Source organism: Salvelinus namaycush, chromosome 21 (genome assembly GCF_016432855.1).
Source record: "Salvelinus namaycush isolate Seneca chromosome 21, SaNama_1.0, whole genome shotgun sequence".
Taxonomy (NCBI): domain Eukaryota; kingdom Metazoa; phylum Chordata; class Actinopteri; order Salmoniformes; family Salmonidae; genus Salvelinus; species Salvelinus namaycush.
The window spans coordinates 40,420,109-40,435,340 of record NC_052327.1 but is presented as its reverse complement, the minus strand read 5'-3'; the positions used below and the strand labels follow the sequence as shown (position 1 = coordinate 40,435,340).

The 15,232-nt window shown below is 43.6% G+C and overlaps 1 protein-coding gene across 5 annotated transcripts in view; it reads left to right on the top strand.

Moving 5' to 3' along the window:
* LOC120066375 (tripartite motif-containing protein 44-like) overlaps positions 1 to 15,232 on the top strand; it is an 84,692-nt gene that overhangs the window by 41,283 nt on the left and 28,177 nt on the right. For 3 of the 5 annotated variants that reach the window (XM_039017698.1, XM_039017701.1, XM_039017699.1), the window contains exon 5: positions 3,621 to 3,646. The exons of 1 other annotated variant lie outside the window; for it this stretch is intronic. In XM_039017698.1, the coding sequence (XP_038873626.1) occupies positions 3,621 to 3,646 (26 nt within the window). The remainder of the gene's footprint in view (positions 1 to 3,620; positions 3,647 to 15,232) is intronic. One more of the 5 variants, XM_039017700.1, reaches the window with a different exon arrangement.

Here is a 15,232-nt window from a genome sequence, read left to right as displayed (position 1 = left end):
ACACTCTTGGCATTCTCTCAACCAGCTTCATGGAGGTAGTCACCTGGAACGTATTTCAGTTAACAGGTGTGCCTTGTTAAAAGATAATTTGTGGAATTTCTTTCCTTCTTAACGCGTTTGAGCCAATCAGTTGTGTTGTAACAAGGTAGCGGTGGTATACAGAAGATAGCCCGATTTGGTAAAAGACCAAGTCCATATTATGGCAAGAAAAGCTCAAATAAGCAAAGAGAAATGTCAGGAACTGGAACTGTGCTTGTATTCTCACTCACATGCACACACACCCCTTCTCCACACACTCCTCCTCACTCATACTAGTTAATAAGAGAAGGCTCTGATTACTTACAGGGTTATATTAAAAGATCCTGCTGGCCCATTACTCACCTGCTATAGTTTAACTACTTCAGGCTCCCAGTCAGGCAGTCGGGGAGAGAGGGAAGGTGGGCTGTATTAATGGCTGTGGCCGGCCTGCAGATTGGTTTCCTGGTTTGAGAAATGGGCCAGTGGTAGGCCGAGTTCATTAAGTCCCTAATTGGATGGTGATGGTTGCCTTGTTTGTTCTCTCATGGAAGTCATTGCTGCAGTGAGCAATGCCTGCTGTGTCTTGGAGACATCGAGGAGAGAGAGAGAGAGACAGCAAGAGAGAGACTGTCTGAGCTCCTACAGTGGCACTTGGGTGGGTGTGTGTGTGTGTGTGTGTGTGTGTGGGTGGGTGGGTGGGTGTGTGGGTGGGTGGGTGGGTGTGTGTGTGTGCCACCGTGCTTCTACATCTGCATTCTTTCCTCTTTGGGATTTTAGGCTCGGTTTCTGTATAAGCACTTTGTGACATCTGCTGATGTAAAACATTTCATTGTGTGTGTGTGCACGCGTGCACATGATTAGGTACAAATAAAAAAGGGTGTGTGTGCAAGAGATACGAAATGGAGAATGAGATAGAAAGAAGCCCTTAACACCAACTTATACACACAATCTAATCATTCTCCAGCGAGTTTCAGTTGTGTGTGTGTGTGTGTGTGTGTGTGCTCGCTAAGCAGTTAGTCTAACTAGAGGCAAGACTGATAAAGAATGGGCCATTTGTTATGTATTACAGAAATGCATGGGCTCCTGTTTTGCAGTGTAATCTACAGATCTGTCATTAAATCAATAAAGAGCGGTGCGGGCAGTAGGTAAGCAGCTGTACAGACGTACGCCGCTGTGTTTACCCTCCAATCACCACACACCATGATTACTGAGCACTTATCTGTCACCCCGGAGGAAACCATCTCTCAGGCTGTCTCACAGAACACACACACACACGCACACACATCACCTCACGTAGCATACACAAATAGTCAGAGAACAAACACACTTTCACACACACACATAGCAGAGTAAATCCGGACGAGCACACACACTCATTTACCTATGCTTACGTTGTACTGTACAGACTGCCAGGAAAGTACCAAAATGTATTTGCTCTATGTGTGTACAGTGCACATAATCGTGTTGACACAGCCACCGATTAGACTTTCTGAAATACACATTTTTGTCACACTCACACGTATTCCAAGAGTGACACAGACAGGAAGGAATGCCTCCACCCATACAGATAGACAGTCATGCACACTGACTTTTTCACATGCCCCAGTGCATCAATACACAAAGAAACACATTCCATTGAATTGTGTGAGGTGTGTTTGCTCCCGCATGAGTCTGTGTTATTGTGCGTACTAGAATGTGTGTGGCTGTTTGTGTAAGCAAGTTACAGTAGTGTCCACATTTCTGTGTGAGCAAGTGTGTGTGTGTGTATGAGTTTGGCAGAGGAGTGTATAGTCAGCTGGTCCAATCAGCCATTAGTCAATCATTAAATGCCAGGTGTGCGGACTGTGTTGCCAGGCCTGAACTGGACCTAACCTGGTCCTGAATCAGACCTAACCTGGTCCTGACCTGGTCCATAACCAAATCTAACCTGGTCCTGACCTGGTTCACAGTGAGGGGCAGAGGGGCTGATCTTAGACAACCAATAGTCTAGAAAGTAAAGCTCATAGTGACTGAACAATTACTGCCATCACTGTAGACCACTCATTCTACAGTATGTTTTCACCTAATCGGACCTGGGTTACAATTAAGTGATAATGCCAGAGAAGCCGGTGTTTGGAGGATATATTGGTACAGGTTTTGTTAGGCCCGAGACACTGTTCTAATCCCTTGCTTTCTAGCTAGCCAACTACGGCTAACTTACAGTCACGTCAAACAGTGCAGCCAGAATAACAGCAAAGTAGCTGCATTTGCATTTGTTTAAGCTGTTTTCTAGTGACATTTATTTGGATACATCCATAACAATGAGCTAATGATGCGCGTTTTCGCCTGTTGTAGAAAATGTGCTATCTCATCAGGACACTGTTGTTCAGAGGAGCTAGCCAACAACACAGCGAACACAATCACTTCAAACTGAAGCTGGAAAGACAGCAAACTAGCTACACTTCGTTTCATATGACCTGTTTTCTATTGATAGTTCTTTGTATATATCCATAAAAATGATGCTGATTCATGATTTCGACTGGCTGAGAAAAGCTGCTTGCCTGTCTGTCTCATCCCGACTCATTACTATGGGACAGCTAGAGATCGAATTTGAATATTGAAACACTGTTGCAAATGTTGGAGAGACAAACAGCAAGGTTTATACAAATCTCCACTGTTGAAAACGAAATGTTAGTATAAAAGAAATGTGAGATAACGTCTAGATGCTATTTATAGTGGAGATGAAGTTTATACGTTGCCTGGCTGGGCTGATGAGACAGTGGATTATCCAGTCAGATGGAACAGAGTAAATAGGCATTTTAACGTCATAGATTTATCCGGTGGTAACTTGTGGAATAGACACTGACTGGAATGTGTTTTTAACAAATTAGCATTCAGGATTAGACCCACCAGTTGTTTAATAGTAAACTAAATACCACCCGGCCTCACAATATGTTCTTATTTTTACATTCACCTTTTGAATTCATTTGAATTCTGCATCTATTCCAATGAGATGTGGGAAGAAAGTGGGAAGTGGGAACTAAGTGGGAAGAAATATGGCAGTATTCTGTTGTCTTGTTTTAATGAAAAGCAGAGCGATGGCGTTAGCGGCTCAGGGCCCTTTGAGGGAAGATACAGTACAGTGCTGTATAGTTAGTCTCTGTGGTCCTCCACTAGCTGGTGTCTGGGCTGGTGGCTGCTAATTAAAGTGTGAACAGTGTCTACTGTCAGAGTAGAGCTCCACCGCTGTATTAATTTACTCTCCTCTTATGTGACACAATGATATGTGAAAGCCACTGTCTCACACTCACAGTCACTCAGTAACACGGTCACACGCTTACTAAGTCACATTGTAAAGCTGTCATTAAGGCACTGTCTCAAAGCCAGTATCACACAGACACTCATACTCAGACACTTTCTTAAACCCTTTTTTCTCCTTGGGTAGTATACGTCATCTACAGGTAGTGATATAGTAAGTATATACATATTCCTACAGTGTGAATGTATTAAAGAACTGTCTGTGAATAGCTTTTGATTTGTGAAGGCATACCAGCTGTGTAGCTACAGCACCTCTGTGTTATTGGCCCCTGTATTAAAACTGCTGTCTCCCTTGTCTTTTTCAGCAGCGCAACATTGAGGCCAGGCCAAGGTAAGTCTGATTAATAACATTCTCAGCATCTAGCAGAGCAGGGAGAAAAAAATACATTTTCAAATCCCCACACTCAGGTGGTTTTACAGTGGGTTTACAGGGATCAGTATACCACACACATCCATGCTCAGACTCACCTGTACAGTAAACGTGCATGCTCTCTCTATCTCTTTCACGCACGTACACGCACGCACACGCACGCACACACACACACACTTCTTTCTCCAGTCCTTGAAGGTGACCGGAAACATGACCGAATACAAACAGTGTAGCTATTCCCTCTGCAAGGCAATCAAACAAGCTAAGCGTCAGTATAGAGACAAAGTAGAGTCGCAATTCAACAGCTCAGACACAAGAGGTATGTGGCAGGGTCTACAGTCAATCACGGATTACAAAAAGAAAACCAGCCCCGTCGCGGACCAGGATGTCTTACTCCTAGACAGACTAAACAACTTATTTGCTCGCTTTGAGGACAATACAGTGCCACTGACACGGCCCGCTACCAAAACCTGCGGACTCTCCTTCACTGCAGCCAATGTGAGTAAAACATTTAAATGTGTTAACCCTCGCAAGGCTGCAGGCCCAGACGGCATCCCCAGCCGCGTCCTCAGAGCATGCGCAGACCATCTGGCTGGTGTGTTTACGGACATATTCAATCAATCCTTATCCCAGCTCTTCCCACATGCTTTAAGAGGGCCACCATTGTTCCTGTTCCCAAGAAAGCTAAGGTAACTGAGCTAATTTGCTTACCGCCCCAATAGGTCCACAGACGACGCAATTGCAACCACACTGCACACTGCCCTAACCCATCTGGACAAAAGGAATACCTATGTGAGAATGCTGGTCATCGACTACAGCTCAGCATTTAACACCATAGTACCCTCCAAACTCGTCATCAAGTTTGAGACCCTGGGTCTCGACCCCGCCCTATGCAACTGGGTACTGGACTTCCTGACAGGCCGCCCCCAGGTGGTGAGGGTAGGTAACAACATCTCCACCCCTCTGATCCTCAGCACTGAGGCCACACAAGGGTGCGTTCTGAGCCCTCTCCTGTACTCCCTGTTCACCCACGACTGCGTGACCATGCAGTAGGCTTGATTACCAACAACGACGAGACGGCCTACAGGGAGGAGGTGAGGGCCCTCGGAGTGTGGTGTCAGGAAAATAACCTCACACTCAACGTCAACAAAACAAAGGAGATGATCGTAGACTTCAGGAAACAGCAGCCGGAGCACCCCCCTATCCACATCGATGGGACAGTAGTGGAGAGGGTAGTACGTTTTATGTTCCTCGGCGTACACATCACGGACAAACTGAATTGGTCCACCCACACAGACAGCGTGGTGAAGAAGGCGCAGCAGCGCCTCTTCAACCTCAGGAGGCAGAAGAAATTCGGCTTGTCACCAAAAGCACTCACAAACTTTTACAGATGCACAATCGAGAGCATCCTGTCGGGCTGAATCACAGCCTGATACGGCAACTGCTCCGCCCACAACCGTAAGGCTCTCCAGAGGGTAGTGAGGTCTGCACAACGCATCACCAGGGGCAAACTACCTGCCCTCCAGGACACCTACACCAACCGATGTCACAGGAAGGCCATAAAGATCATCAAGGACAACAACCACCCGAGCCACTGCCTGTTCACCCCGCTATCATCCAGAAGGCGAGGTCAGTACAGGTGTATCAAATCAGGGACCGAGAGACAGCTTCTATCTCAAGGCCATCAGACTGTTAAACAGCCACCACTAACATTGAGTGGCTGCTGCCAACATACTGACTCAACTCCAGCCACTTTAATAATGGAAAAATTGATGTAAAAAATGTATCACTAGCCACTTTAAACAATGCCACTTTTATATGTTTACATACCCTACATTACTCATCTCATATGTATATACTGTACTCGATACCATCTACTGCATCTTGCCTATGCCGTTCTGTACCATCACTCATTCATATATCTTTATGTACATATTCTTCATCCCTTTACACTTGTGTGTATAAGGTAGTTGTTGTGAAATTGTTAGGCTATTACTGCATTGTTGGAACTAGAAGCACAAGCATTTCGCTACACTCGCATTAACATCTGCTAACCATGTGTATGTGACAAATAACATTTGATTTGAACATTGTATCTCCTCTCCTCCTCCCCTGTAGTCCTGTATAGACCTTTTCACACTGCATTGTTCTTAGCCCTGGGCTAGATTAGCCTGTGTTCAAACAAGCATTTTTTATCCCGGGGCTAAGCTTAATCATACTTGTATTCCAAAGACCTGGGCTAACGGACAAACACAACATGCAACCAACATTCTATCTCGACACGCAACCAATGTTATAAACAATACATTAATTAACACATTAGTTCCTCTAGCTTCGAGCATAGCATTTGATTTCTAACAGTGATGGTTTGTATAAACCGTACAAACCTTGATGTTTGGCTGTCTGCCCAATTTTTGTTTTTATAAAAAAATATATATATTTCACCTTTATTTAACCAGGTAGGCAAGTTGAGAACAAGTTCTCATTTACAATTGCGACCTGGCCAAGATAAAGCAAAGCAGTTCGACACATACAACAACACAGAGTTACACATGGAGTAAAACAAACATACAGTCAATAATACAGTAGAAAAATAAGTCTATGTACAATGTGAGCAAATGAGGTGAGATAAAGGAGGTAAAGGCAAAAAAAGGCCATGGTGGCGAAGTAAATACAATATAGCAAGTAAAACACTGAAATGGTAGATTTGCAGTGGAAGAATGTGCAAAGTAGAAATAATGGGGTGCAAAGGAGCAAAATAAATAAATAAATAAATACAGTAGGGGAAGAGGTAGTTGTTTGGGCTAAATTATAGATGGGCTATGTACAGGTGCAGTAATCTGTGAGCTGCTCTGACAGCTGGTGCTCAAAGCTAGTGAGGGAGATGTGTTTCCAGCTTCAGAGATTTTTGCAGTTCGTTCCAGTCATTGGCAGCAGAGAACTGGAAGGAAAGGTGGCCAAATGAGGAATTGGCTTTGGGGGTGACCAGTGAGATATACCTGCTGGAGCGCGTGCTACAGGTGGGTGCTGCTATGGTGACCAGTGAGCTGAGATAAGGCAGGGATTTACCTAGCAGAGACTTTATGAATGCGCCTTATGTGTGTCACATCCATAGCCCAGCCAGCATTTAGCTGCTCTAATCTCTATGCCCGCTGGAATTTAACGCTCAGAGAAGTAACGATCTCCCTGCTCCAATCACACGGCCACGCAGTGACCTGCCCCATCCCGCTCCACTGGTCACTGGGCCAAGCCGGGCCAGGCTGGGCAAATGGAGAGACACAATGTCCACTAGTGTGTGGTCAAGCTGTAGTTTGATTATTGGGGTCAACCCAAGCCCTCTGGTGGAACAACCGTGCTTAGGCAGCATGGGCTGTGTTGTACTAAGCTTGTCTAGAAGGTAGTCGTGTGAAAGGTCTGTGTCTTGTCTGCTTGCCTGCCTGCCTGCTTGTCTGCCTGAATGCCTGTCTACTTGTCTGTATCTCTGTCCATCTGTTCATCCTCTAGTTCATTTGTCTGACTGTCATTTTGTCTGTCTCACTTGTAGAGGTGTGTAGGTTAGTGTGTGAGACGGTGTGTGTGTATGTTAGTGTGTGAGGCGGTGTGTGTAGATTTATTTGTGAGACAGTGTGTAAAACAGTAGGTGTAACAGATAGCCTTTACCCAGTCACACACATATTGATCCCCTGACACTGACATGGCTTTCAGGAGTCGCTCGCCCGGAGCGGCTGCCTTCCCATCACCCCCTGCTGTGTCCTGTCCCTATGGTGTGTGTCTCTCCAGGCCTTGATGTCAGGCTTCCCACCTCACCACATCTCTCACACACACACATACACACACTCAGTAATGGTCTGAGACACAGGCAGAGCTGTGCAAATGTCAGCCTCAGCATCTCGGGTGGGAAAGAAATGCTTTATCTGAAAGGTACTATCTGGGTGAATAATGGTTAAAGAAGAAAATGTCTGATAAGACAGACACCTACAAGCTTTAAGCTAAAAGTTTAGAAAAATAACAGAGTGCTCAGTGTTTTATCTTTGGAATGTTGTTGGATTTTCAGAACGTATGTATAAATGATAACAAAAATAACCAAATAACAGCTATGACGGGGAAACTGAATACACACTAACATCAGCCTGCATTGCCTTGCTCTGCTACACTCCTTATGACTGAAAAAGCCAGTGTAACAAATAAATATAGGAGTTTGAGTATTTATTTTGGAGGAATATACAGTATTTGTAGATATTTGCAGATTCTAGTGTTTTGTTTTTAACGGCCCTGACCCAGTCATGGAGAAGCCCAGTATAACTGCCATCTCAGGGCCTGTAGGAGCTTTAACCTGCCAATGGTAATACTGAGACCCAAGCACAATCCACTACACTCTACTCCAGACCAGATGGCTGCAATTTGGGACCCCAGGGTGGCATAACGCTTCTGCAATGCCCTTGGTCAAGGTTAACACACACACACACACAGACATACACACATACACATAAAAGTATGCGCAGACACACATGAACGCACACACACACACCACCTTTCTCCATCTTCATAAAACGCCTAGGTTGCAGAATCCAGCCCAGCTCCCTGCCTGGATAAAGACATCAGATAATGACTGGTATAAAACATAATGAACTCATCATACAATAAGGACGAGGATAGAGGGATGAGAAAGGGAGGAATGTGACTGGGGGAGAGGAGGGAATGCAAATATTTTTATTGTCTGAAGGGTTAGTTTACAAGCTTGGGAAGATGGGGATTGAGGCAGTGGAGAGGAGAAAATTAATTGGAGGAAGAATGGGAGAGAAAGATTTGTATTTATGTATTAACTTTCATTTATTCAGGGGAATCCAATTAAGACCAGGGTCTCAATCTCAATGGTGCCCTGAGAAGAACCAATTCACAAATCAACATTATAATTCAATAAAACAGCAAAAAAGAAACTACAGATGCAGCAGTTACAGATGCATTACAATTCAACAACACAAATAAATTCTTACAATCAACCAAAACACTCGCAAACCTCAGTGAATTCCTTCCACATCAGCGTTCTAAGCTGCCCTATTGGCACCAGGGATTTGTATGTTATGGAGGGGCATTAAAACTAAAGGCTGATTTGCCTAGGTTGGTAGAGGCATGAGGGACCTCAAGAGTTCACCAACCCTGTGAGCGGGTTTGGTGCCTCCTATTTCTATACTTTAACAGAGAAGTAAGATATGTTGGAAGCTGGTGCAGCAGAGCTTTGGAAACAAAAAGAGAGAAAGTAAGTGATCTACGGGAATTTCGAGTAATCCAGCCGACCTTCTGATAAAGGATGCAGTGATGAGTATTAAACCTATCACCTGTGAAAAAGCGAAGCACGCTATGGTACACTATATCCAAGGGTTTTAGAGTAGTGGCTGCTGCTTTCTGATAAATGGTGTCACAATAATCAAGAGCTGGCAGAAAGGTTGCCTTTACAACCTGCTTCCTGTTGTTTAGAGAGAGGAATTGTTTTAAGATGGTCATACCATGGATCATTTAGCTATTTGATTTTGAATTATAGGATGCTGCAGGTATAACAATTATTTGATAAAATATTTAATTTGGCGTTTAGTATTATAACCCATAGAAACGCATTGAATAACACATTCATAAGTGGAAAAAAGGACTGTGAAAAAATAAATCATAGGGAATAAAGTTTTGTAGTGTCTGTCCTATATCTAGGAGGTATAAGAAAGCTCAGGAAATATTTGTGGGGTTTTTTCTACACATATTTAAACCCTTATTTTTGTTGGCACAAAACTACCTCCATACTTCCATTCATTTGTATGGGTTACCTTCTGACGAGTCCCGTGACAACTGTGGGAGTCGTAGAGCAAAACGGATCCATCGTGTTCGTGGGAGTCTTATCTTTCCATAGATTGGTCACATTAGTTTTGTAGGCCAAACCGTTCAGACGCTACAGAAGTTTTCATGAGAATACCGATTTTCGGGATGTCTCATGTTCTGACAAACATCCTGTAGCTCAGCCACCTTCCACTGCAGATGTGGAATGCAGAAATAGGCAGATGTGGTGGATTGAGAAGCAGCCCATGCAAAAAAACATCTCTCTAGTTTAAACTGACACATTTTGATAGTTTTTTTTATTGTGTTACTTAGATTGACACACGGGTGCGTCAATAGACTCTCTTCATAACTAGCTCATCCGTATGTTTTTTAAATTTAATGTGTAAACCATATTAAATATTTCTACGAGAATTAGAAAACAACATTTATTTAGTTTTTCCTACATTAAGTACCAATTGTAAATCAACAAGGGCTTTCTACAAGGCAACAAAATCAGATTGCAGCTCTAACATAGCCTGGTCAGCAGTAGGTGCAATAGCATACATATGTGTAATCTGCATACAGATGAATGTTACAGGTTTTTGCAGATAGACCAATATTATTTATATAAATATTAAAGAGGACAGGTCCCAAAATCGACCCCGGCAGGACACCTTTAGTAATATCGAGGTAACTTGACTTGACACCATCAGAAAGCACACATTGTGTCCTGTCTGACAGTTCCCAAACCACTTGCAAGACGCCTGGTCGAGGCCCATTTCAGACAACCTATGAATGAGTAGGGGATGGTCGACATTATCGAAGGCTTTGGATAGGTCTATAAATATGGCAGCACACTGATGCCTGTGATCTAAGCAATTTAACACATAATTTAAGACAAACATAGCTGCTGAAACATTGCTATGTCCAGGTATAATACTAGACTGGTGCACATGAATAATATAATTAGAAATTAACAAAGTTATTAGCTGAGTGTTTGTGATTCCAATATTTGAGCAAAGCAAGATAGTTTAGAAATTGGGCAGTAGTTACAGTATATAGGTCAGAAGGATCCCCGCCTTTGTGAAGGGGAAGAGCATTCGTTGCCTTCTAGATCTTAGGGATAGCACCAGAAGCAATCGTTAAACAAACAAAAAATGTGGGTCAAAGGTTTGACAATGAGGGGGCAGAAAGCTGCAGTAAAAAGGGATTAAGCGAATCAGCTCCTATGATTTTTTTTACATACATTTTTTGCAAGGCCCTTCATTGACATCAAATGGTTCAAATGAAGAAGAAAAAAGAGTCAGAGCCTGGAAGTGCATCATTCTCTGCTATCTGTTTAGAGGTGAATAACTTGAGGTGTTTTCAGAAACTATTCTTTGAAATAGCTGACCAGCTGAGGCAAAATGGTCATTAAAAGCACCATACATTTCATTTTTAACTGTTATGGGACCAAAGGCTGTCACAACCTGCTGGGGAAATTAGTGGGTGAGTTTTGTTTCAAAGATTTTACCACTTTCCAGAATTTAGCAGAATTTCCACCACTCTCAGATATACAATTCAAGAAGTATGTTGACTTTTTAAAATGTATATATTTAAACTCAGCAAAAAAAGAAACGTCCCTTTTTCAGGACCCTGTCTTTCAAAGCTAATTCCTAAAAATCCAAATAACTTCAGTTTCCCATGCTTGTTCAATGAACCATAAACAATTAATGAACATGCACCTGTGGAACGGTCGTTAAGACACTAACAGCTTACAGACGGTAGGCAATTAAGGTCACAGTTATTAAAACTTAGGAACCTAAAGAGGCCTTTCTACTGACTCTGAAAAACACCAAAGAAAGATGCCCAGGGTCCTTGCTCATCTGCGTGAACGTGCCTTAGGCATGCTGCAAGGAGGCATGAGGACTGCAGATGTGGCCAGGGCAATAAATTGCAATGTCCGTACTGTGAGACACCTAAGACAGCGCTACAGGGAGACAGGACAGACAGCTGATCGTCCTTGCAGTGACAGACCACGTGTAACAACACCTGCACAGGATCGGTACATCCGAACATCACACCTATGGGACAGGTACAGGATGGCAATAACAACTGCCAGAGTTACACCAGGAATGCACAAGCCCTCCATCAGTGCTCAGACTGTCCGCAATAGGCTGAGAGAGGCTGGACTGAGGGCTTGTAGGCCTGTTGCAAGGCAGGTCCTCACCAGACATCACTGGCAACAACGTCGCCTATGAACACAAACCCTCCGTCGCTGGACCAGACAGGACTGGCAACAACGTCGCCTATGGGCACAAACCCACCGTCGCTGGACCAGACAGGACTGGCAAAAAGTGCTCTTCACTGACGAGTCGTGTTTTTTTCTCACCAGGGGTGATGGTTGGATTCGCGTTTATCGTCGAAGGAATGAGCGTTACACCGAGGCCTGTACTCTGAAGCGGGATCGAGGTGGAGCGTCCGTCATGGTCTGGGGCGGTGTGTCACAGCATCATCGGACTGAGCTTGTTGTCATTACAGGCAATCTCAACGCTGTGCATTACAGGGAAAACATCCTCCTCCCTCATGTGGTACCCTTCCTGTAGGCTCATCCTGACATGACCTTCCAGCATGACAATGCCACCAGCCATACTGCTCGTTCTGTGCATGATTTCCTGCAAGACAGGAATGTCAGTGTTCTGCCATGGCCATCGCAGAGCCCGGATCTCAATCCCATTGAGCACATCTGGGACCTGTTGGATCGGAGGGTGAAGGCTAGGGCCATTCCCCCCCAGAAATGTCCGGGAACTTGCAGGTGCCTTAGTGGAAGAGTGGGGTAACATCTCACAGCAAGAACTGGTAAATCTGGTGCAGTCCATGAGGAGGAGATGCACTGCAGTACTTAATGCAGCTGGTGACCACACCAGATACTGACTGTGACTTTTGATTTTGACCCCCCCCCCCCTTTGTTCAGGGACACGTTATTCCATTTCTGTTAGTCACATGTCTGTGGAACTTGTTCAGTTTATGTCTCAGTTGTTGAATCGTGTTATGTTCATACAAACATTTACACATGTTAAGTTTGCTGAAAATAAACGCAGTTGACAGTGAGAGGAGTTTATATATTTTAGTTGTATTTTACCCCCTTTTCTCCCCAATTTCGATCTTGTCTCATCGCTGCAACTCCCCAATGGGCTCAAATGAAATAAAATTTTATTAGTCACATGCGCCGAATACAACAGGTGTAGACCTTACAGTGAAATGCTTACTTACGAGCCCCTAACCAACAATGCAGTTCAAAAATATACAGATAAGAATAAGAAATAAAAGTAACAAGTAATTGAAGAGCAGCAGTAAAATAACAATAGCGTGACTATTTACCGGGGTACTGGTACAGAGTCAGTGTGCGGGGGCACCGGTTAGTTGATGCCCATTTCCTGGGGAGGCGGGAGGTGAAGGTCGAGTCATGCGTCCTCCGAAACATGACCTGCCAAACCGTGCTTCTTAACACCCGCCCACTTAACCCGGAAGCGAGCCGCACCAATGTGTCGAAGGAAATACTGTTCACCCGACAACCGACGTCAGCCTGCCGGTCCCCAGCACGTCACAAGGAGTCGCTAGAGCGCAATGAGCCAAGTAAATCCCACCCGGCCAAACCCTCCCCTAACCCGGACAACCCTGAGCCAATTGTGCGCTGCCCTATGGGACTCCCAATCACGGCCGGTTGTGATACAGCCCGGGATCAAACCAGGTTCTGTAATGACCCCTCTAGCACTGTGATGCTTTTCTAACCCGAGTAAGACATCTATTTCTCAAATGTCTGAAGGACTGCCAGTCAGAGGTAGAATCAGTCAATCTAGCTTTGGCCCAAGCTAAGTTTCTTTCATGAAATCTCTCAGACAATTAATGCGTGAAGCGGGATTTAGATCGGTCCTTTATTAACCTTAATATTTTCTATGGGGCATGCTAATCTACAAGCGAGTTAACAGAGAGTTAAGGGCCTGATCCGAATCAGAGATTGAGGACACACCCTCCCATCATACAACCGCAGGTCATACAGGGATGGTTGCTCATTGAACCTAAAAAAATAAAAAATGCGCCGACATGATTTAGGATATTTTACAGGCAATGGGACAATGGTCACTGGTCACTGAGTTTATTAGCAAACAGGGGCGTTTGTCAGTATGATTTCCAAAATAGTATATTTTTCAGGCTGGTTTAGTTGGGACAGGTTGGTTTAGTTAAATTTAGCTCAGTACAAATATCTTTCAGTCTATTTGTACCAATACAGGTAAAGATCATCAAATATTAATCATTCAGATTTAGCATAGTTAAACAGCAAGTCAAGCTATTTGCTAAGAGCAATTGGGAGGGCTGAGGGATGATGATAAACTCCCACTAACGTTAGTTGGGCATTATTACCAAGGCACACATTTAGGACAAGATATTCAAATTGCTTGGGGACCGAGGTGGTAATACACACAGCAACATTCAAGTTGTTCTTTATGAAATGGCGACACCCCCACCTCTGCCAGCTCTGTCAGATATATAAACATTATATCCATTCAGAGACACATCAGAGTCTGGCACAGACTTTTTTAACCAATTCTCAGTAATTATCAAAATGTATGCTTTGGTCTGAGAAGCCAGAATTACAATCAGATCCATTTTCTAAATCAAACTTCTAACATTTACATGAATCAGTCCCAGGCCACAGTTGTGGTATTTCAGATCAGACTGAGTCTCTAATACAAACATGCTATGATCAGTAGATAACCCTCTATATCAAATAGCCATGGGGTTGTCTTGAAATGGTATACAGTACAGTAGATACAAGATTGCTTAGAACTGTGCCATTTTGTCTATGCCTCAAACTAGGACATGGATTAAAACAAGAATCAATGAGTGTTACCTGTTGCGGAGAAGTGATCAATTCCATGACCTAGGGAGAGGGAGAGGGAGGAGAGGGAGAAAGAAAGAAAGAAAGAAAGAAAGGGGGATTTTTTTTTTAAGAAAACAAATAAAACATTCCAATCAATCGAGTCTATCTGTCTCTAAAAGTTGATAATTGCTTGTCTTTTTAAGATGTTTTTCACACTGTGTGAGTTGCAAGTGATGACAGACAGGCGTTTAGGGAGTCTGTCCTTAGGGATAAGGTTTCTGTTAGTTTTCTGATAAAGACAGAGGCAGGACATTCACTGAGGCCTATGGCACTTGGAATGCTTTCTTTCTTCGGCTCCCTCTATTCAGTAGTTGAGATCTCCCCATTCAGAGTTTTGGAATAAGAATGCCCTAATAGAATATTCTGGGATTATTCAAAAATCTTGAGCTTTTCCTCGATCAAGGCTGCAGAGGATCAGGAACACTTGCGTCACAAGCTGTTCCCGTTTCATGTTATAATCGTTCTCTCTTTCTGTCTCTTTCTGTCCGTTCATCTTTCTCCACCCCTTGTTCTGTGTGGTGTCTTTCCATATTAAAGGTTCAATCAGATACAGTCTATAAATAAAGAGAAGAGAAAACAATGAGATCCAGTCAAAGAATATACCAGCTTTATCCAATATAAGATTTGGGAAACTTTTCTAATTTTAATAAGATACGACATTTTATTGTCACATACACCGCATAGGTTCAGGGAAATGTGTTGTTTTACAGGGTTGGGTTGACAGTTGTGTCTTCCATTGCAGTTATGCTACTTACAGCATCTCTTTTTCTTTTTTTTCTGGGTTATATATCATTGTATCCCTTTTTAGCTGTCAATGACATCAC